This window comes from Salvelinus fontinalis, chromosome 42 (assembly GCF_029448725.1).
Source record: "Salvelinus fontinalis isolate EN_2023a chromosome 42, ASM2944872v1, whole genome shotgun sequence".
NCBI lineage: Eukaryota > Metazoa > Chordata > Actinopteri > Salmoniformes > Salmonidae > Salvelinus > Salvelinus fontinalis.
The window spans coordinates 16,347,673-16,370,548 of record NC_074706.1 but is presented as its reverse complement, the minus strand read 5'-3'; the positions used below and the strand labels follow the sequence as shown (position 1 = coordinate 16,370,548).

Genomic DNA, 22,876 nt, shown 5'->3' with positions numbered 1-22,876 from the left:
AGACACTCAAATCAACTTGCCATTATCCAGAAATGAATTTTGTTCTCCTGTGTTCCCCCCCCCCCAGGGTAGCCCTGAAGTCTGGCTATGGGAAGTATCTAGGGATCACCTCGGAGGGGGTCGTGGTGGGGCGTTCCGACGCCATCGGCTCCCGGGAACAGTGGGAACCTGTTTTCCAGGAAGTGAGTGAAGCGACTGCCAATCCCCAAAAAAACGTCAAAGTCAATGCATACGAAGACTGTGATATAATGCCATATCATATAGAATGTGTTGCATAGTAACCCTAGATATAGATAAGGCTCGTTTTCCTCACAGCTTGTTGCTTCGTTGATGCGTATCGGAGAGAGAACTTGACGCTCTCTGCATATAATTGAGCTTTTACCTCGCAAATGGTGTATCAGCATGAGGTGAAACTCATCTGTCAACTTATCTCTTCATTTCTGTTTTGTCTTCCATTTTTTCCCCAGGGCAAAATGGCTCTCATGGCAGCAAATAGCTGTTTCATCTCCTACAGTGAAAGTGGGGAAATTGAGGCAAAGAGCAAGTTGGCGGGGGACGACGAGATGGTTAAGGTGATGTATATATTTCACAAGGTCACTCCGTAATCCCCCCCATCTATAATATAGAAATTACATCACCATGGGGGAGTCTGAAGTTGGTGACGGAATGAAAAAACAAAATGTCTCTGGCCCCCCGCCAGGATATTGCTATTCAACATGCAACTGTTTTGTGTTTTCCCCCTCTCTCTCCTTCTGCCTCTCTAAATGATGATGAGCAGATCCGGTCGTGCGCGGAGAGGGAGGTCAAGCGGAACGACGACATTGCCGACGAGGACAGGGGCAACGTGAAGAACTGCGAGCTCAACTACGTGTATGTACCATCTGTCTACCTATGTCACAGTGGCAGCAACATTTGCAGCGGTGGTCATTCCATGCCCTCTAGTCTAGAGAGGTTGTGACCCCAGTCGTACGGCTGGTCTTGTCCAAATGAACTTAATTCACGGTAAAGGTATAGGAAATGCAATGCCCTGCCCTATATCATGACAAACAATGTTTTATGCATTTATGAAAAACTTGAAGACAGACCTTTTTGTAAGATATGCCCAACAAGGATCAACACTGAACTGTTAACCTAAATTACAGTGCAGTACTGAAATTATACCATATACCAGTTCAGTAATGCATGCATCACAGTTAAAGGAAAACTACACGCAAAAAACTGTCTTTTTGTATTTGTTTCAGTCGTGTATTGTTAATATAGTCCCAAAAGATATGTCAACTTTCAAAATCAGAAATACAGCTGGTGTGATTCATTTTGCCTCATATGATGAAAACTGCATAATTCTGGCTGCATATAAACTTTATTTTCGGCAAACTTAACATGTGTAAATATTTCTATGAACATAAGATTAAACAACTGAGAGATAAACGGAACATGTTCCACAGACATGTGACTAACAGAAATTGAATAATGTGTTCCTGAACAAAGGGGGGGGTCAAAAGTAACAGTCAGTATCTGGTGTGGCCACCAGCTGCATTTAGTACTGCAGTATATCTCTTCCTCATGGACTGCACCAGATTTGCCAGTTCTTGCTGTGAGATGTTACCCCAATCTTCCACCAAGGACCCTGCAAGGTCCCGGACATTTCTGGGTGGGAGTGGCCCTAGCCCTCACCCTCCGATCCAACAGGTCCCAGACGTGCTCAATGGGATTGAGATCCGGGCTCTTCGCTGGCCATGGCAGAACGTTGGCATTCCTGTCTTGCAGGAAATCACGCACAGAACAGGCAGTATGTCTGGTGGCATTGTCATGCTGGAGAGTCATGTCAGGATGAGCCTGCAGGAAGGGTACCACATGAGGGAGGAGGATGTATTCCCTGTAATGCACAGCGTTGAGATTTCCTGCAATGACAACAAGCTCAGTCCGATGATGCTGTGACACACCGCACCAGACCATGACGGACCCTCCACCTCCAAATCGATCCCGCTCCAGAGTACAGGCCTCGGTGTAACGCTCATTCCTTCAACGATAAACGCGAATCTGACCATCACCCCCGGTGAAACCGCGACTCGTCAGTGAAGAGCACTTTTTGTCAGTCCTGTCTGGTCCAGTGATTGTGGGTTTGTGCCCATAGACAACGTTGTTGCCAGTGATGTCTGGTGAGGACCTGCCTTACAACAGGCCTACAAGCTCCCAGTCCAGCCTCTCTCCGCCTATTGCGGACAGTCTGAGCACTGATCGAGGGATTGTGCATTCCTGGTGTAACTCGGGCAGTTGTTGTTGCCATCCGGTACCTGTCCCGCAGGTGTGATGTTTGGATGTACCGATCCTGTGCAGGTGTTGTTACACATGGTCTGCCACTGCGAGGACAATCAGCTGTCCGTCCTGTCTCCCTGTCTTAGGCGTCTCACAGTACGTACATTGTAATTTATTGCCCTGGCCACATCTGCAGTCTTCATGCCTCCTTGCAGCATGCCTAAGGCACGTTCACGCAGATGACCAGGGACGCTGGGCATCTTTCTTTTGATGTTCTTCAGAGTCAGTAGAAAGGCCTCTTTAGTGTCCTAAGTTTTCATTTCTGTGACCTTAATTGCCTACCGTCTGTAAGCTGTTAGTGTCTTAACGACCGTTCCACAGGTGCATGTTCATTAATTGTTTATGGTTCATTGAACAAGCATGGGAAACGGTGTTTAACTTCTTATGGCTGAAGGGGCAGTATTGAGTAGCTTGGATGAAAGGTGTCCATATCAAACGGCCTGCTCCTCAGTCATAGTTCCTAATATTTGCATATTATTATTAGTATTGGATAGAAAACACTCTAAAGTTTCTAAAACTGTTTGAATTATGTCTGTGAGATTAACAGAACTCATATTGGCAGGCAAAAGCCTGAGTTGAAATCAAAACAGGAAGTGAGAAATCTGAGCCTGTGTGTATTCACCAGAGTCCCTAAAGAAATCCAATTGAGCTATTAATGATGTTGCACTGCCTAGGGGTTCCACTAGATGTCAACCATCAATAGAAATTTCAATGAGACTTCTATGATGTTGTGGGAGAGAATGAGAGCAGAATCAGTCAGGTGTCAATCAAGCAGCCATTTCCTGATCATGCTTTTTCTTCATGGAAGCCACTGATGTTCCATTGCTCACGAAGAGAACAAAGAATACTCCGGTTGGAACTTTATTGAAGCTATATGTTAAAAACATCCTAATGATTGACTTAGTTTGAAATGTTTCTTCGACCGGTAATATCAAATTTTTAAGTTTTTGTCCGATATAAAGCTGACCAGAATTAGCGTTTGGACATGTTTACCAAACGCGCTAACAATTGGACATAAATAACGTATTTTGTCGAACAAAACAAACATTTATTGTGGACCTGGGATTCCTGGTGTGCTTTCTGATGTAGATCATCAAAGGTAATGGAATATTTATCATGTATTTTTGTGTTTATGGTGACGCCATCTTTGCAGCTGTGGTATGCTATTTTTGAGCGCCGTCTCAGATTATAGCGTGCATTTATTTTTCCGTGAGGTTTTTTTGAAATCTGACATAGCAGTTGCATTAAGGAGAGGTATATCTATAATTCAATGTGTATTACTTGTATTATCATCTATATTTATGATGAGTATTTCTGTTGAAACAATGGGCTATGCAAAGTCACTTGATGTTTTTGCATTTAGTGAATCTAGTCGCCTCAATGTAAACTCAGATTTTTTTATATAAATATGAATTTAATCAAACAAAGCATGCATGTATTGTGTAACATGAAGTCCTATGAGTGTCATCTGATGAAAATAATCGAATGTTAGTGATTCATTTTATCTCTATTCTGGTTTTTGTGAAGCTATCTTTAGCTGGAAAAAATGGCTGTGATTGTGGTTTTGTGGTGACCTAACATAATCGTTTGTAGTGCTTTCGCTGAAAAGCCTATTTGAAATCGGACACTCTGGTGGGATTAACAACAAGATTACCTTTAAAATTATATAAGACACATGAATGTCTGAGGAATTTTAATTATGAGTTTTCTGTTGTTTTGAATTTGGCGCCCTGCACTTGGACTGGCTGTTGTCATATCGGTCCCGTTACCGGGACTGCACCCATAAGAAGTTTTAAACCCTTTACAATGAAGATCTGTGATGTTATTTGGATTACAAATTATCTTTGAAAGACAGGGTACTGAGTTTATGTATTTTTGACATGCAAAACATTTTGTGGTGGAATTTTCCTTTAAACTTCACCTACTAGTTCTTTTAGTGGTGGGTGAAGCATTTTATGTAGAAAATACAGCCAGGAAGGTGGAGGGGTTGAACACTGTGACCTTCCGTAGACAGACAGTGATTTCCCTCCAGTTTTCACCTGACAACCTTCCGCTCCGGCAAGATTTTGACAACTAAATCACAGGCCCGGGTGCGCGAGGAGAAGGTGGGGGGGAGCATAGGGGCGCCACTTCATTCACTCCCTTAAAAGGCTGATTGATGGGCCAAAGCTGCGGGGATGGAAATGAGAACGGAACGCCGCTGCCGCTTTTCAGGCCTGCGGCGGCCTATTAAGTTCTGAGGGCTAAGCCTGAACAAGGCTGTCATTGTGTTCCGTTTCTCCTCTTCCCCTTTCAACTTCGTGGTCCGTTTTTTATCTTCCCCCTCTCTCCATCGTTTTTTTTTTTGGAAAACACGGTGGAAATGGACTCATCATGTTGACGTGACGATAATGGCTGCTCTTGAGACCGTCATTGTGATGTAGTGCTTAGCATCCCCGAGCGTGTTGCATGAACCGAGCACTGCCCGTGAATCATAAACCACTGACAGACTGTAACCACGGCTAGAGGGCCTAAATGTCGTTAGCGCGCCTTATAAAAATCTATGCGTTTGTTTGCGGCCCCGTTGCACTCTGTATGTATCTACTTTCAGGACTGTTTACTTCAATGGAAATAGCACGGTACTTACACTCGTAAGTCGCTATATAACGTTACACATGTGTCATGGTAGTCGGGTTTATGCCCCAGAGAGTGCAATGTTGTATATATTCTCTGACATTGCTCGTTCTAATATTTCTTAATTATTTTATTTGGGGGATTTGAGTGTTTTTTTGTTTTGTATTACTGTACTGTTGGAGCAAGGAACATAAGCATTTCACTACACTTGCGATAACATCTGTAAAATATCTGTACACGACCAATAAAATTGTATTTGATTTTTGTTCAGTGACGCTATTCTTTGTGTTTGATAGTGGTGTGATTGGTCCTCCCGTGTCTTATCATGAGGCTTTGTATGATATTTGTGTGTGTAATAAGTCTCACTGAACACAGATTTCTGATATTACAGAAAGAAGTTCCAGAGTTTCCAGGACAGGCGGCTGAGGGTGAACGAGGAGGACAGCACCACACTGAAGATGGCCCGAAAAGACGGGAAGTTCCACGAAGAGCTGTTAGACAGGTGGGAGAACATCTTCATAAAGAGGCAAATCCTAAACTCATTTTCATTCAGTCTCCCATTGACATCAATACATGAATAACATTTTTCTTTCAGTGGCGGTAGCTGCCCCAAACAAAACACACAAACTGGTTTTAATGATCAACACATCCAAATTTCCTTTCCAAGAAATCACTCTGGAACTGGTCCAAATGTTGACATGACTCCTACTGATGGCCATTTTAATAGCAGGAGTCAATCACATAACTGGTCAAACTGCCAACACACTCTAAACCTATTTGCGCAAACCTGTTTCAATTCAACATGTTGCGACAAGCTGACTTGTCACATGATAGCTATTTACATTGTCTGGTGGATAGTGGTGATGTAAGGACTAAAAATAAACACTTGTGACTTTTGTTTTTGTCCACAGGAGAGCCAAGATGAAAGCAGACCGATACTGCAAGTGAAGATACAAGAGTTTATGGATTGTCCACTCGTCTTTGAATTCCTTATGTTAAAATCAAAAAGGCTTTCATTTTTTATTTGTTTGACTTGCATTGATTAATCTGTTATCATGAATAAATGTTATTTGAGTAAGAGAAAGTCAATTGTGGGATTGTGTAATTTCAATCCCTAAGCTGGCTGCTCAGCTGGTTTCACTGGGTTTCCCAATGCGTCATCTCTCAGATAATAAACTGCAGTAGTGGTTATGGTGAGCTGGATTGTATTTCCTGTAAATCATTGCCAACATGCCTACCACCACTATCTTTGTTTTGCCCAGATCAGCAGACCTGTCAGATGTTTGGGACAGTCCATTGATGTTTGTTTATTAGGGAATACTGTAGGGAAGAGGGGGGTAAGTTGAGCCAGTCTGTGCTTACAGCATCACTCCAAGGGAAATATAGTATTCTTTCTAGCAAATATATATACACATTTCAGGATGTTGTGTATCCCTGGAAATAATCCAAATTCATGTGACCATTTACAGTTTTGAAAACAGCTTGTCCAAAAAAAGTTGTCTCTTGGCAAAACTTACGTGGCATGTGGTAAACTGAGTCGCAGGACAAGGTAAGTTAACCTCTATGGAATCGGTATCCCCCCGCGTCCAATTTACAGTAGCTATTACAGTGAAATAATACCATGCTATTGTGAGGAGACTGCACAGTTATGAATTTAAATGTATTAATAAACCAATTAGGCACATTTTGGGCAGTCTTGATACAACATTTTGAACAGATATGCAATGGTTATATTGGATCAGTCTAAAACTTTGCACATACACTGCTGCCATCTAGTTGCCAAAATCTAAATTGTGCCTGGGCTGGAATAATAGATTTTGGCCTTTCTCTTTCAGAGATGATGGTACAAAAAAAATGAATGCTATTTTCTTTGTATTACCCTTTAGCAGGTCAAATGTGTTATATTCTCTTACATTAATTTCACATTTCCACAAACGGTATCAAGAAAATGCATATTCTTTCTTCAGGTCCTGAGCTACAGGCAGTTAGATTTGGGTATGTCATTTTAGGTGAACATTTAAAAAAAGGGCTGGATCCTTTAAGCTGCTTGCAAATGTCTACTGAATGAAATATCACCACAACCTTTTTAAAACCATGTCTATCTGTAGTTCCCAAACACAATTCAACACAATTGCTTTGTCTTAATAATTTTAAGTATCTTTTAACACAGGCTTAACACCTTACAAACACTTTGTACTTTTAACATAGGCCAGGCCCTGTTGCCTCATATCCCAGCCATTTCACCTGGGAACAAAATAAACTAATTTTCTCAGTTTGCCATTGGCTCAACTTATCCCAAGGCAAACATTTTGACGATATTAGCCCACACAGCTACAAGGATGCACTGTAATGCTAATTTTATGTCCTCATATTGAAGCTTATAGACACCAACTGATGTATAGACCAATGATTTACTTTGGTTTCGATAAAAGCATCATGAAACATCTAACACATTAATTTGACTTGTTACATTTTTTTAACTAACTTGCTTCACAGACCCCATGAAATGATGACCTCTTTCTACATATTTTGTCAAATTATGAATTTTGTGTTTGGCTCAATTTACCCCACGCTCCCCTACAGCTTCAAGGTATGAATATGACATGGCTCCGCAGCTTTTCCTCATCTTTTTCAAACTATTTTAAACAGCACTGACAAGCGAATAAAAAAGATAGTCATTTGTCACAGCTCCTTAAATTTGCTTTCAGTTGTTTTATGAGTAACCTGTGCCCAATTTTAACTACAACAATCCCATTCTATTGATATTTAAATTGCCAGTCATGTCATGTGTGTGCTTCACTTCAGTATAACAATCAGGAATGTACCAGTATCAGGGGTGGGAGGACATATCATTCCACATAAGTAGAATCCTATTTATACACTTACATGTGTATATGTAATACGTGACATAAACAAAACTACTAATGTATCTGAATCAGAGAAAAATGCAAGTATAAAATATGTTGTAGCCGCCCGCCCATAGTGTAATGGTACGCTCCCTCTCAAATCACGAGGAAAGAATACACTTCCGTATTTTGAAGCTTTACACACAAACAATGGGACACAAGATGGATAGGTTGTGTTGTCTTATTTTGGTGTCCTTATCTGCAGTATCGGCACAGTTTGTGCCGCCGGTAAGTGATCCAAATAATGAATATTCTGTAATCGTAAACTGTCTACCAAATATTAGTCTGAGTGCTAGCTAGAGTGCGTTTTCACCTGAACAAAGCTTTGGTTTATTTTGCCCTCTTAACAGTATACCGAAGAATGCCAGACGGGCATGTACCCTCCCAAAGGTCCAACGTAAGTATTTGCCATTAGTTAGTCACAGTATGCTAGCTAAGTTAGGTAGTTGTCCAAGGTGCTGTCAAATGTCCATAACAGCTAAACAACTGGCATAAGTTTTGTAATACCCGGCCGGTCCCAGATCATGGCTCATACATGAGACGGCACACTTATGCCAGGTTAACAAGTGTTTGTATTGTGTATAACCAGGTGTATTTAGTCATTAGCTACCTGCCTCTGTCCATTGTAATTGGACTGGGGTAACTTTGACTACTGTAGCCTTAAAATAAATCTCACGTGACAATATTGTGTAATACCACTTGCAGGGGATAGTATAGTAAAGTGACCTCAATGTCATTATGCATCAATCTAACATTTCTCATGTCACGATTTTGATCAGATTCAAAGGGTCTGTCACCTGGTACACAATAGACCTGGATTTGCCCCCCAGCGAAAGATGGAAGCTAATCATCACCGACAAAAAAGCTGAGGTGAGAGTATTACATGTCTTGTTTGTATCAATTATGTAAATGTATTTACTGTAGGATCAATACTCATACTGTTTTCTTATTCACTATTTGTCTGGTTTTCTTCAGTTGGTCAACATGATCCAGGCTATCAGGGATTTGGCCAACGCATTTGTTCCTAGTGGGAAACTGATAGATTTGGTCGACAAGGACTTGGTGAGAGCGTTTGATCATTTCACTGGAAAACTATTACACCTCATAAAATAATTTCAATTATTTTTTAATTTGATAATGTAACTTTCTAATCCATTACTAATGGTCTTGTGTGTTCTGCAGCCTTTGCTAGTGAATACCCTACCCTACCCATTCAATGAGGAAATAAAAGGAATCGCGACTGCCTCGGGTGTTCCCCTTGGTAATATACAGTAACCCACAATTGCTTATTCCCAACGTCACTATCATTTAGTTTCTCACCTCCCTCTATTCTGATTCTATTACACTTGTTACACTCCAGGCGAGGTTATCCTCTACAACATCTTCTATGAGATCTTTACAGTGTGCACTTCTCTAGTGGCAGAGGACTCAAATGGTAAGTAGCTCATGTTATGTTATGACATTTGAATCAATACTTTAGTTATGTACATGTCATCATGGTAGGACGTGATGCTTGACATTTTCATGCACACACAGCATTTTGGTTTCTCTCCTTGCATTGTCATAGGTAACCTTATCCATGGGCGGAATATGGACTTTGGACTATTCATGGGGTAAGAATGTTACTGCTACGGTTTAGTGACAAAGCGTCAAGGGTCCTACCATGCATTGTTTTGTGCTCCATTGTGTTAAATAGGACACTGTAGCTATTACAAACCCAAATCACTAGTCAGTCACTGATTTATATCAAGTGTGCATTTGTAATTTGGGTAACAATTTGTGTGCTGGTTTTCGGTAAACTTTTTTCCAGTTGCTACATCTTTAATTCTTTACTGAAAATAAACCCCCTTATTGTTTCTTTCTCTACCAGTTGGGACATGAAGAACAGGTCCTGGTTGATAACAGAGAAACTCAAGCCTCTGGTGGTCAACATTGACTTCCAGAGAGGCAACAAGACGGTCTTCAAGTCCACTAACTTCGCCGGCTACGTGGGCATGTTGACTGGCATTAAGCCGGTGAGCTCCGGGCTGCATTCAGCAGGCACAAATGGAAGAAAGCAACATTTTCAAATGGGAAAAACATTGTCAAAAAGGAAAAATAAATCCCTTTTGAACATGACCCTGAAGTGGCATCTTTTTTAGCCAATGATGACAAACATCTGTTTTAATGTAGATGTGAAAGTGTAATATTTGACTAAAATGTTCACATTTCTCATTTTCTTTTAAGCATGCTTTCACTCTGACCATGAATGAGCGCTTCAGCCTTGATGGAGGATACATCGGTGAGCTACCCAACTCTCAAATCAGTACATTTATAGACCTGTTATGAATGCAGAGGGGGGAATATTAAGTGTGTCTGTCCTCTCAGGGATCATGGAATGGATCCTGGGGAATAGAGATGGGATGTGGATGAGCTTCCTCACTCGCTCCGTCTTAGAGAATGCTACCAGGTATCTCTACTTTCATGGAAGTATCAAATGTCAATGTCATTTAACTACAGTTGACATGTTTTGTTATTGACCGCAATAATACACATTCTTGCTTTAATGAGGGCTGTATTATGGAGGGAAACCTGAGCACATTCAAGACCAGCATTATGAAACAGACATTTCTTTGGTCTCGAGTCAAAACACACCCTTTATTTAACCCTGTGTGTCCAGCTACGAGGAGGCAAAGAAACTTCTGGCCCAGACCAAGCTGCTGGCCCCGGCCTACTTCATCCTGGGAGGGAACCAGACGGGCCAGGGCTGTGTCATCACCCGCTCCAGAGTCCTCAGCCTCGACATCTGGGAGTGAGTGGCTAAAACTTATTACTATCCAATTTCAACTACTGAAATACTAAAACACACTACTAGTGCAGCAGGGGTCTCTAACTTGTGTCATGGAGAAATACTAGCTGTGCAGGCTTCTGTTCCAGCTCAGCACTAGCATGCCTGATTTGAAAAGGTGCTGGGGTGGAACAAGATCACCTTGCATCACACTGGTCATACAAATCATATTGTTTAACATTCAGGGATGTGATCCAGACTACAAAAACAGGGAAATCTGAAATGTCTAGACAATAGGTACATTTCTATTACATAAGGATACATGTAAAGTAGATTTTATTTTTACCCATTTCGTGACGTCCAATTGGTAGTTAGTCTTGTCCCATCAATGCAACTCCCGTACGGACTCGGGAGAGGCGACGGTCGAGAGCCATGCGTCCTCCGAAACACGACCCTGCCAAGCCGCACTGCTTCTTGACACACTGCTCACTTAAGCCAGCCGCACAAATGTGTCGGAGGAAACACCGTACAGCTGGTGACCAAAGTCAGCGTGCATATGCCCGGTCCACCACAAAGAGTCACTAGAGCGCGATGGGACAAGGACATACCAGCCGGCCAAATCTGGACAACGCTAGGCTAATTGTGCGCCGCCTCATAGGTTTCCTGGTCGCGGCCGGCGTCGAACCCGGATCTGTAGTGACACTTCTAGCACTGCGCAACGCAGGAGGCCTAGATATTCCTGATTTAATCAGGAAGCATCACATTCCTAAACACTGTACTCCTGTTGTGAAGGATTGAGCTGAAGCTGGGCCGCTGGTACGTTCTGGAAACCAACTACGATCACTGGAAGGAGCCTCTGTTCTTGGACAACCGCAGGACTCCAGCCATGAAGTGTATGAACCAGACCATGCAGGCAGTGAGTACTACAACCATAGATAAGCCATATAGATGTAGTTGGGCAGACACCAACCATTCCATGGCTGAATAAAAAGTCAACTATAATTTGGCTCTGCTCCTTAATTTCATATTTCTGGATGTTTGTTTCAATTTCCTGTACAAATTCAGACAAGGTATCTTTGTGCTTAACAAAGTGGTAAGATTCTTTCCCCCTATCCTTTCTCCTCAGAACATCTCACTGAAGACCGTGTACGACGTGCTGTCGACAAAACCAGTCTTGAACAAGGTGAGCCCTTATTTACTGTTTTATCATTATGAACCATTCAAGGCATTTCTATCGATTCAATAAATCTGGTCTAATGCGCAAGTCCTGTTAGCATTTTTGAAAAGACCACCCGAGTGACATTGACTTGTCATTGCAGTTGACCACATACACCACGTTGATGGACGTGAACAAGGGCAAACTGGAATCCTACATCCGTGACTGCCCCAACCCCTGTATGCCCTGGTGAAGCCTCCAGATGGGTTTCTAACAGAAAGGTGGTGGGGAGATGGGCTTAACTGATTCAGAAACAACTGGAGAAACCTGTTATACATATTTCAAGTCTGCGCTGTAACTAAAGGCTCCAATCGAAATATTGCTTAACACTCATACATGGGTTGAAAATGGCAGATTTGGGCACTGTTAAGCACCCAAATTGGAACAGTGAGCCCTACAGTAACATGCTATACATGTCAGAGATCACATTCTCTGAACTTGAGCATTACGCAACAAGTTGCCTTCCCAGTAATTGGGCAACTTTGTCTGAGTGAGAAATGCTGTAAATTAAGAGGACTCGATGTATTTTGAAACATGACAGGGGATTATAATAAATACCACTGATGTCATACAAGCAACACCTGGGAGTCCAAATGTGCACTTTACATTTCCAAATACTAAAACTCATGTCTATACAGTGCCAAATGTTTATGACCACTGATGTACAGTTAAGATGTAATGTCATCATACCCTTGGTTTTTCTGCAAAAATGTAGCCCATTTGAATTTTTGGGGGCTGCTGCAGTCATGACTCCTTTCTATGCGCAGCAAAATTACAATGTTATGCTTTCACAAGGCAATTCAGACATGTCTTGTTACTGGATGTATCTGGAGTTTTATTTATTTATTATCAAAATGTACACAAAGCTCAAATGCAAATCATGTGTAAAATGTGGATTCAGTTGAACTTGTGTACTCCCCTTTGGTCTAATAATTTACACACGGTTCCATGCATATGCTTTTGATAAACATTTCAATAGGCCAATTCCCACAAGTGTAAAGAGTTAAATGGCACCTTAATATTTAGAAAACATTTAGCCATTCACGCTTCGTTCCAAATTAACATGTATTAGCCTGTAATTTATATTAAACGATAGAGCCTTTCTACCACGGTAGGGAATGATTGGTGAGGAAACGCCTCCATTTACCAAATCTATTTACAGGTCACAGAGTAGAGGACAGATTTTTACACAATTGAGAAAGTGCCCAGGACACATGTCAGCACCAGGTATAAACTGGGCTCATGAAAGCATTGATCAATCAGTTCATAGTTTGCATTCAAGTAATCTGATTTTAGGTCTTAGCCTTCCAGTAAACTACACTTGTTAAACCCAAAGACAAGCAACCGCTTTGAAAAGTTCCATCATTTTATTCTTTAAAACTACATACAGCAGTTATCTTTAATGACATGGGAAACTGCCCCGAGAAAACAAAAAGAAAATGTCAACATGCCTACAAAAAAGGTCAAACTAAGATTTGGAAGGTAAAAGGTAACATTAAGAGTGCAGTAAAAGGCGACGACAGCCCCATGACATAAGGGAAAAGATGTTAGGTGTCAATGTAGTCTTTACAGCCAAAGGTGAGGCAATGACTCACCAGCAGCCTGAATCTAGTTTGAAGTCGTACTTGTAGTTCATTAGTGTTGTAGTTAAGAGTTCAAAAAGGTCAGATGCTTGAATAGCATGGGCGCTAGCAAGAGAGAATAAGACAAGGCCAAGAAGATGAACAAATAAAATTATTCAAAATGACAAACCGATTCCAAACTGATCCCATATCCGCAAAAAAACAGAAGGCGATTTTCAACAAGTTTGCTAGACTAGAGGATTCAAACGAAATTGTATACGTAACACAGCAGCAGAGTGAGAGAGAGACCCCACCCTAAATCCCCAAATCAAAGAACACATTCAGTAATCAGGGGCTGTATGTATCAAGTGTCTCAGAGCATGGGTACTGATCTAGGATCAGGTCCAACTTGTCCATACAATCAGTACGTATGATGATCAAAAATACCAAACTGATCTTCAGCACTCCTACTCTGATGTGCTTAATAGATACAGCCTCAGGAGTAGAAATAAACAAAACAGTGTTGATTACATTACAGTTGTAGTTGTTTTTAACCGTTGTAGTTGGTCAAATGGTTTCGAGCGAAGCTTAGTCACTGGCATGTCATGACATTGTCTCGCCACCCCTTGCTACCATCCAATCATTAAGTACCAATAGGAGTCTGAACATCTTTAGGATTATTCTGTAGTGGTCATTTGACAATGTTTGTACAAGACAGTCTTTTTATGCACTTTGTGCACCTATCATTTCTGTAAGAAAGATGAGAAAAAAAAGTAGACGAATTATTGTCTTCCTAGAGATATCGCAAACACAGATGGATACAATAGTATAAAGTATAAATAGTACATAGCCAACATTTACATGTCTACATGGCAGACTAATATCGGTTCTGCAACATACATTTATTTCCCTGGACATTCTGTGAAGTTGCGCTCTACCAGTTTCATGAAACAATTTTGAAATGAAAACTGTGCCAGAACAGTGAATCATTTCACTAGATACTGCATGTACCTACCTGGTTCTTTGAGTGTGTGTCCATTGCCCACTAGTCCACTAGTGTCAGTGTTCCCATTGAGGATCTCAGCAGACAGATTATTATTCTGCTGTTCCTCAACTACCCTCTTCTGGAGCGCCTCCTGTTCATCACACACAGAGAACGTTATTCGATTTCACAAGACCAATGATCAGACAGTTTGTAAGAAGAGGGGAAAAAAGGAAGTGGACGTATTGATAACAGGGGAAATGGAGTCATTCTGGCTAGTCCCACCTCACATATGACACTCAGCTGCATGGGTAAGTCCTCCACTTTCACAAAGTCTTCCTCATCTGACTTTTGGCTCATGTTTCCTGATCCCACCTCCTGCATGAATTAAATGAAAGCATATACATTATAAAGGGTTTGGAGAAGTAATAAAGACATTGGAATACACATGTATACACATACATACATAAAAATTACAGACTTGAATAAAATCAACTATTAAAGATTTTTGTAGTTTAAAAAGGATCATAGGTCTATGTAGTGGTGTTACATCTATGTTGAGCATGACAGGTGACTCGGTGTCAGGGCTACTGCTGCTGTTTGAGCCCTGTGAGTGGGAGCCCTCCTGGTTGCTGGTGGTGTCTGAGGCTGCACCTCCCTGGTTCTCCCCCTCCGGCCTCCCGTGCTCCACACCCTCACCCTCTGGGGAGTCCACCACCTCGATGGACTCGGACTTACTGCTCTTGACTGGGGGTGGGGGCGATAAGCAAGCAGAAAAGTTTAGGATAGAGAGGAGAAGGTAAGGAAAAAGGAGGGAGGGAGAGACAGGATTAGGGGGGGGGGTTAATTGAGAATCAGAGGGGCTGAAAACACAGGCATCCATCAGACCAAACATTACTATAATGAAAACATCTGACAACCATTTACCAAAATGTGGACTAGGTACACAGCAAAAAGTAGATGCAAAAACATACTATTTTGGCTGACTAAAAGCCAAGAGACAGAAAAACAACAGTGAGCGTTCTTACCATCGTTACTCCCAGAGCTTTCTTGATCAGACTTCGTCTCTCGGTTTCCATTTGATGGAGCTTCATTTGCTGCTACCTGAAATACAGGAGAAGATGGTAACTAGACAGTCTAACGGAAGTGTGTGTACTGAGTGTGTGTGTGTGTGTCCTAACCCGTTGCTCTCCGCCATCATTGCTAGCCTGCAGGGAGGTCTGGACGTCCTGGGGCTCAGCTTCAAACTCCTCCATCTCCACCTCGTTCTCATCCTCCCCACTGCCGTAGTTAGTCAGGGCCTGGGTCTCCGCCTTGGACAGACCTGGCAAAGAACACAAACAATGAAGGGTTAGCACTAGGAGAACTAGTCATGGGTGTGGCACTTGTCATAATCCTAGTAGGAGTTTACTTTGTTGGAAACAGGTCGGCGACAGTTGTAATGACGTGACCATAAAGATTCACAACAAATCCTCCATTGTAAACCTGCAGAACACTCGATCACAAGCTTCCTCTAGTAGCTACGGTCACTAGCAAGGTTTTCCGTGGTTGAACTAACTCCTTTTACAGAGTAGCTTTAAGGCTAATTGAGGCTTCTCGCATTGTAGTGTTCACTCACTAATAGAGTGAAGCAGTCCCTCTCTAGCCCCATCTTCCTCCATCTCAGAGGTCTCGCTGCTCCTGCTGTCCTTCCCCTCTCCTCCGTGCTGCTCCCTCTCGGTCTCTTTCTGCTCCGTCTCGTCTTCATCCTGGCACACAGAGTGAGATGTAAAAAGTTAAGACATTTACACGCCTTAATCCCAACCTTTAGACTACGTACACCAGGGGTGTCAAATATATATATATATATTTTTTTAAATATGTATATATGTATATATATATATATATATTTTTTTTTTAAAATATGTATATCTATAAACTCAGCTAAAAAGAAACATCCCTTTTTCAGGACCATGTCTTTCAAAGATAATTCACAAAAATCCAAATAACTTCATTGTAAAGGGTTTAAACACTGTTTCCCATGCTTGTTCAATGAACCATAAACAATTAATGAGCATGCACCTGTGGAACGGTCGTTAAGAAACTAGCAGCTTACAGTAGGCAATTAAAGTCACAGAAATTAAAACTTAGAACACTAGAGGCCTTTCTACTGACTCTGAAAAACACAAAAGAAAGATGCCCAGGGTCCCTGCTCATCTGCGCAAACGTGCCTTAGGCATTAGTACTGCAGATGTGGCGAGGGCAATAAATTGCAATATCTGTACTGTGAGATGCCTGCGACAGCGCTACAGGGAGACAGGACAAACAGCTGATTGTCCTCGCAGTGGCAGACCAGGTGTAACACCTGCACAGGATCGGTACATCCGAACATCACACCTGCGGGACAGGTACAGGATGGCAACAACTGCCCGAGTTACACCAGGATAGCACAATCCCTCCATCAGTGCTCAGACTGTCCGCAATAGGCTGAGAGAGGTTGGACTGAGTGCTTGTAGGCCTGTTGTAAGGCAGATCTTCACCAGACATCCCCGGCAACAACGTCGCCTATGGGCAAAAACCCACCGTCGCTGGACCAGACAGGATTGGCAAAAAGTGCTCTTCGCTGACGAGTCGCGGTTCTCTCTCACCAGGGGTGATGGTTGGATTCGCGTTTATCGTCGAAGGAATGAGCATTACACTGAGGCCTGTACTCTGTAGCGGGATCGATTTGGAGGTGGAGGGTCCGTCATGGTTTGGGTCGGTGTGTCACAGCATCATCGGACTGAGCTTGTTGTCATTGCAGGCAATCTCAAGGGTGTGCATTAAAGGGAAGACATCCTCCTCCCTCATGTGGTACCCTTCCTGCAGGATTATCCCGACATGACCCTCCAGCATGACAATGCAACCAGCCATACTGCTCATTCTGTGTGTGATTTCCTGCAAGACAGGAATGTCAATGTTCTGCCATGGCCAGCGAAGAGCCCGGATCTCAATCCCATTGAGCACGTCTGGGAGCTGTTGGATCGGAGGGTGAGGGCCATTCATCCCAGAAATGTCCGGGAACTTGCAGGTGCCTTGGTGGAAGAGTGAGGTAACATCTCCCAGCAAGAACTGGCAAATCTGGTGCAGTCCATGAGGAGATGCATTGCATTACTTAATGTAGCTGGTGGCCACACCATACACTGACTGTTACTTTTGATTTTGACCCCCCCCCCTTTGTTCAGGGAGACATTATTCCATTTCTGTTAATCACGTCTGTGGAACTTGTTCAGTTTATGTCTCAGTTGTTGAATCGTATGCTCATACAAAAATTTACACATGTTAAGTTTACTGAAAATAAACGCAGTTGACAGTGAGGGGAAGTTTCTTTTTTTGCTGAGTACACACAACACACACTTTAAAATGACTAAACCAAATTGAAACTGTAGAAATTATAATGGACCTACATTTATACATTATCCAGCTTGCTAATAATCACTGAAATGAAAGCTAGACAGTTCGGGAGCGTCGACGGCAAAGAAATAACACATTTTCTGAGTTTGACACCCCTGGATTACACTATGTGTAGTCTGAAGAGACAGATCTGGCTTGAAACCACACAAGAAAATCAGATGTTGAATGTTGATTTCCTCACTTTGTCTTCATCGAGATATGCTGGGGAAAAGGACTTCTCGACCTCCGGAGACTTGTTCTCCTGAAAGTAGTCAAATGTTCACTTGTATTGAAATGTATTCGCTCATTTCGTATTAGATTGAATGACACACACAAATCCAATATGAAAACACTCACCCACACCCCTATCCCCTCCACCTACCTCATTATTCCCGTGTTCCTGCTTGACTTGGTTATTATCAGGTCTCTTGTGGGTGTTGTGCCTGGCCTGGGAGTTAGCTATAGTAGCAGTACTACTGCTGTTGCTGTCCAGGTCTTGCATGAGTCTGAAGAAGGCCAGCTCGTTAAACAGGATCTCAGAGATCTCCACAAGCAGGTCCTCGCCACAGTCCTTTAGAGTACGTCCTGCAAACTTACTCAGAGAGTCCTGAGGGGAGGGAAGAAACTTAGGACTCTATTTTGACAATAACGATACGCTAAAAACAGCACTAGATAGAATAGGTGTTGAGAAAATCTGTCTAAGAAAGCTGCACACCGCTACTTATTTTTAAAAATGGCTGAACCAATAGGATCTCACTAGCTCGTGCGTGGCTCTTGCCCCCTCCTTGCTTGTTCTGCCCACCATAGCTCATCTGTTCCCATGGAAACAACAGGCTGTGGTCTATCTTGGCTTAGTTTTAAAATTGGTATCAGCAAAGATTTTTTTATAACGGCTGAACCAATATTTCTGGATATAAATTCTTATATTAGTCTGCACTTTGTTAACTTGTTCGAGTGGATGTTTTCAGCTCTTATACCCAAAAAAAAAAACAGTTACCGGACTAATCTGAGGTTTGAGTCGCAGTGGGGGAAACCTCTAAATTTGCTATATCATACCTGCAGTATGCCTCCCAGCTGTCGGTGGAAGAAGCGGACAAACTCCTTGCTCTCGTCGTTCTGCTGGGTGAGGGTGAGCACCATGCGCCGCACCGACGTCAGCAGCTGGTAGGAACACACCTCGTCCATGTGCTCCTGACAGACCACAAAAACAAAAAACAACCTCTTTCAGTTCTTTGCCTTTAACATAGTAGATTGCTAGCCTGGGTACCTGACTGTTTCTGGATTCAAAATCATGCTAGTTTGCCAAATTGTCTGTCAAAGCAAAAACAAGGGCTTTTCCATTGCCAATAGTGACACAGTCACAATATTCTTATGTTATCGCACTCCAAATGTAGCATGAGTCTGCACATTTGTATTTATTAGGGATCCCCATTAGCTGCTGTCAACTCTTCCTGGGGTCCAAACACATTTATGGCACTTACATCACACATAAAACAGTACATCATATAACATTATTACACCACTACAATACAAAATGTCTAACACCACCATAAAACAATATTATAACGTACGTGTGTGTAGAGTGGGTGTGCTAGCGTGTGTGTGCGTATGAGTGTCTGTTCCTGAGTGTCTCTTCAGTCCCAGCTGTTCCACAAGGTGTTTAAATATTTTTTTATCCGATTCCACTGCTTGCATCAGTTACCTGATGTGGATTAGAGTTCCATGTAGTCATGGCTCTATAGTACTGTGTGCCTCCCATAGTCTGTTCTTGACTTGGAGATTGTGAAGAAACATCTGGTGGCTTGTCTTGTGAGGTATGCATGGGTGTCCGAGCTGTGTGCTAGTTGTTTAAAAATAGACACCTCTGTGCATTCAGCATGTCAACACTTCTTACTAAGTAATGAGAGATGTACATGCATATTATTAATGTAATCTCTCCATGTACATTTAAGGGCCAGCCGTGCTGACCTGTTCTGAGCCAATTGTACATTTCTGAGGTCCCTCTTTGTGGCACATGACCACACAACAGTAGACGTGGACAACTTCAGATACCTAGGTGTCTGGTTAGACTGAACTCTCCTTCCAGACTCACATTTCCAATCCAAAATTAAATCTAGAATCGGCTTCCTATTTTGCAACAAAGCCTCCTTCACTCACGTTGCCAAACATACCCTCGTAAATCTGACAATCCTACCGATCCTTAACTTTGGCGATGTCATTTACAAAATAGCCCCCCAACACTCTACTCAGCAAATTGGATGCAGTCTATCACAGTGCCAACAGTTTTGTCACCAAAGCCCCATATACTACCCACCACTGTGAGTATGCTCTCGTTGGGTGGCCCTCACTTCATATTCGCCGCCAAACCCACTAGATTCAGGTCATCTATAAGTCTTTGCTAGGTAAAGCTCCACCTTTTCTCAGCTCAATGGTCACCATAGCAACACCCACCCGTAGCACGCACTCCAGCAGGTATATTTCACTGGTCATCCCCAAAGCCAACACCTCATTTGGCTGCCTTTCCTTCCAGTTCTCTGCTGCCAATGACTGGAACGAATTGCAAAAATCACTGAAGCTGGAGACTTATATCTCCCTCTCTAACTTTAAGCATCAGCTGTCAGTGCAGCTTACCAATCACTGTACACAGCCAATCTGTAAATAGCACACCCAACTACCTCATCCCCATATTGTTATTTATCTTTTTGCTCTTTTGCACCCCAGCACCTCTACTTGCACATCATCATCTGCACATCTATATCTCCAGTGTTAATGCTAAATTGTAATTATTTCACCTCTATGGCCTATTTATTGCCTTACCTCCCGAATCTTCTACATTTGCACACACGGTACATAGATTTTTTTATTGTGTTATTGACTGTACGTTTGTTTATCCCACGTGTAACTCCGTGGTGTTGTTTTTGTCACACTGCTTTGCTTTATCTTGGCCAGGTTTGAGTTGTAAATGAGCACTTTTTCTCAACTGGCCTACCTGGTTAAATAAAGGTGAAAAAAAATATATATATATATAAAAGATGTGGCAATATTGTCTGCTATTATCCTCAGTCATTTTCCAAGTTGTCAGACCCTGGTTGCTTGTCATTGTTGATAGACAACAATAATTTTTTCACTTCTTCCACACTCGCTTTATGGAATTCAAAATTACAATGCTCGTCTTTCCAAATTTAAATCAGTTATACTTTGATGTGTAGTGTCAGCATTTGTTGCTGGCACGTCATGCCTAAGTTAGCTAATCTTGCCAATGAAAAAGTCAGTCATTGGCAATATCAGTGGGTTTTGTGAAGAATGAGCCATCTGATTCAATGAATGGAGCAGAGATTGCCTTTTTGCCCAACATTTCATTTAAGATGCACACCAAAGCTTTTTACTATCATTCATCTTTGAGTAAAAAGAGGAAACTATAATATGAAACAGTTTAGTCACATGATTTCTCAATTTTCAGTACGTTTGTCAATCGGTTGTGCACCCAGACTTGCCATTCCTTTTGCCTCATCCCTCAACCATACCGTTTTTGAATTCCTCATCAATCCAAGGGGATTTAACAATTTTTTGTTATTTTCTTAAAAATGGGTGCATGCTTTTTCGTAACTGGAATAAGCAATTTCATAAATGTGCCAAGCGCAGCGTCTGGTTGCTCCTCATTACACACCACAAATATTCTTTACATCAACATAGGAATCAATACAAAACATCTTGTTTGACCTCACACTATTAGGTCCAGTCTTTGGAACTTTTTATTTTCCTAGATACGGCTATTATATTGTGATCACATCCTATTGATATGGATACTGCTTTAAAGTACATTTCTGCAGCATTAGTGAAGATGTGATCAATACATGTTGATGATTTCATTCCTGTGCTGTTTGCAACTACCCGGGTAGGTTGACTGATAACCTAAACCAGGTTGCAGGCACTGGTTAGTTTGAAACTTTTTCTTCAAAGGGCAGCTTGATGAAAGCCAGTCAATATTTAAAATCACCCACAAAGTATACCTCTGTTGAGATCACATACATTATCATGCATTTCACACATATTATGCAGATACTGACTGTTAGCACTTGGTGGTCTATAGCAGCTTCCCACAAGAATGGGCTTTAGGTGAGGCAGATGAACCTGTAGCCATATTACTTCAACAGTATTTAACATGAGATCCTCTAAGCTTTACAGGTATGTGGTTCTGAATATAAAAACAGCCACACCTCCACCATTGGCATTTCTGTAGATGTTATAACCATGTATTGCTACCACTGTATCAAAGGTGTTATCAACGTGTGTTTCAGAGATAGAATATTGTTTCTTAGGCTACATATGTTAATGTGGGCTATTTTTAGCACTTTTCTGGGATGCTTGCTTGATTTCATTGCTTTAAATGGGAAGCTTAGCATAAGTAGACATGCTCATGTTATTTATGTTCGAGGTGATAGTGCAGGGTGAGCTGCACACAGTGGACTTCCTACTAGGGCACACCGTCTCAGTGCTAACAGTATAACTGGTCCATAGGTACATGATTTGCATTCATGGCAATTAGAGGGACACAAATTAAGTTACTTACATTGTGTCTGCCAACGCCCCTGGGATAATGTACATTCGCTGAAGCATTATGACAACTCTGCTACACAATGGTAGGGATTATCTGAGCTAGGCTTGGGCACATCCAGACCAGTAGCTTTCCAGGATGAGGATTGACCACCCCTAGTATAAATGAAGGACAGGAGACCACTATAGAGTATTGAGGCGGGTCCTGGGTTCCTACCTTGAGGAAGGGGATGACTTCGGTCATTATGGCCTTAATCTGTCTGTCCAGCTGCTGGGTGTCGATCTGGGGACAGTGGACATCACCTGACCAGACTCCCGCACCTTTACACACACACACAGACTTATTATTATCTCCCATCTGAGGTGTGTGTTTTGTAAGCTGGCACCAAGAGAAATCAAAACAGCTCAGCACACCATTGCCACATCCCATTTTTCTTTACTAAGTGCGTGAGGGCACCACTGCACACATCAAGGACTCTACATGAGACCGCAGACAGCCAAAGTGCTTTGCACTTGGAAACACGTGTGTGGGAGTGCCACCGACCGCAA

The 22,876-nt window shown here is 42.2% G+C and overlaps 3 protein-coding genes across 11 annotated transcripts in view; 2 read left to right on the top strand and 1 right to left on the bottom strand.

Annotated features, from left to right (window-relative positions):
* The window catches only part of LOC129841142 (protein FRG1-like), a 55,725-nt gene extending 49,712 nt beyond the window's left edge, over nucleotides 1-6,013 (top strand). For both annotated transcript variants that reach the window (XM_055909277.1, XM_055909276.1), the window contains exons 5-9: nucleotides 68-182; nucleotides 468-572; nucleotides 779-870; nucleotides 5,321-5,431; nucleotides 5,841-6,013. In XM_055909277.1, the coding sequence (XP_055765252.1) occupies nucleotides 68-182; nucleotides 468-572; nucleotides 779-870; nucleotides 5,321-5,431; nucleotides 5,841-5,877 (460 nt within the window). In that variant the 3' untranslated portion in view covers nucleotides 5,878-6,013. The remainder of the gene's footprint in view (nucleotides 1-67; nucleotides 183-467; nucleotides 573-778; nucleotides 871-5,320; nucleotides 5,432-5,840) is intronic.
* Nucleotides 6,014-7,928: 1,915 nt separating this feature from the next.
* LOC129841140 (acid ceramidase-like) lies at nucleotides 7,929-12,398 on the top strand. Its single transcript, XM_055909275.1, has 14 exons — nucleotides 7,929-8,063; nucleotides 8,186-8,232; nucleotides 8,615-8,705; nucleotides 8,811-8,897; nucleotides 9,018-9,096; nucleotides 9,196-9,270; nucleotides 9,403-9,448; nucleotides 9,706-9,850; nucleotides 10,062-10,116; nucleotides 10,203-10,284; nucleotides 10,495-10,626; nucleotides 11,395-11,518; nucleotides 11,729-11,785; nucleotides 11,922-12,398. The coding sequence occupies exons 1-14, from the start codon at nucleotides 7,986-7,988 to the stop codon at nucleotides 12,009-12,011; spliced, it is 1,188 nt and encodes a 395-aa protein (XP_055765250.1). The 5' UTR covers nucleotides 7,929-7,985; the 3' UTR covers nucleotides 12,012-12,398.
* Nucleotides 12,399-13,166: 768 nt separating this feature from the next.
* Nucleotides 13,167-22,876, bottom strand: part of LOC129841139 (pericentriolar material 1 protein-like) — a 40,223-nt gene continuing 30,513 nt past the window's right edge. For 7 of the 8 annotated variants that reach the window (XM_055909266.1, XM_055909272.1, XM_055909270.1 and 4 more), the window contains 11 exons: nucleotides 22,545-22,648; nucleotides 18,830-18,964; nucleotides 18,156-18,380; nucleotides 17,976-18,035; nucleotides 15,981-16,110; nucleotides 15,544-15,686; nucleotides 15,391-15,466; nucleotides 14,913-15,109; nucleotides 14,648-14,740; nucleotides 14,396-14,516; nucleotides 13,167-14,129 (listed from right to left, as the gene is read on the bottom strand). In XM_055909266.1, coding sequence (XP_055765241.1) covers nucleotides 14,104-14,129; nucleotides 14,396-14,516; nucleotides 14,648-14,740; nucleotides 14,913-15,109; nucleotides 15,391-15,466; nucleotides 15,544-15,686; nucleotides 15,981-16,110; nucleotides 17,976-18,035; nucleotides 18,156-18,380; nucleotides 18,830-18,964; nucleotides 22,545-22,648 — 1,310 coding nt within the window. In that variant the 3' untranslated portion in view covers nucleotides 13,167-14,103. The remainder of the gene's footprint in view (nucleotides 14,130-14,395; nucleotides 14,517-14,647; nucleotides 14,741-14,912; nucleotides 15,110-15,390; nucleotides 15,467-15,543; nucleotides 15,687-15,980; nucleotides 16,111-17,975; nucleotides 18,036-18,155; nucleotides 18,381-18,829; nucleotides 18,965-22,544; nucleotides 22,649-22,876) is intronic. The other variant, XM_055909271.1, reaches the window with a different exon arrangement.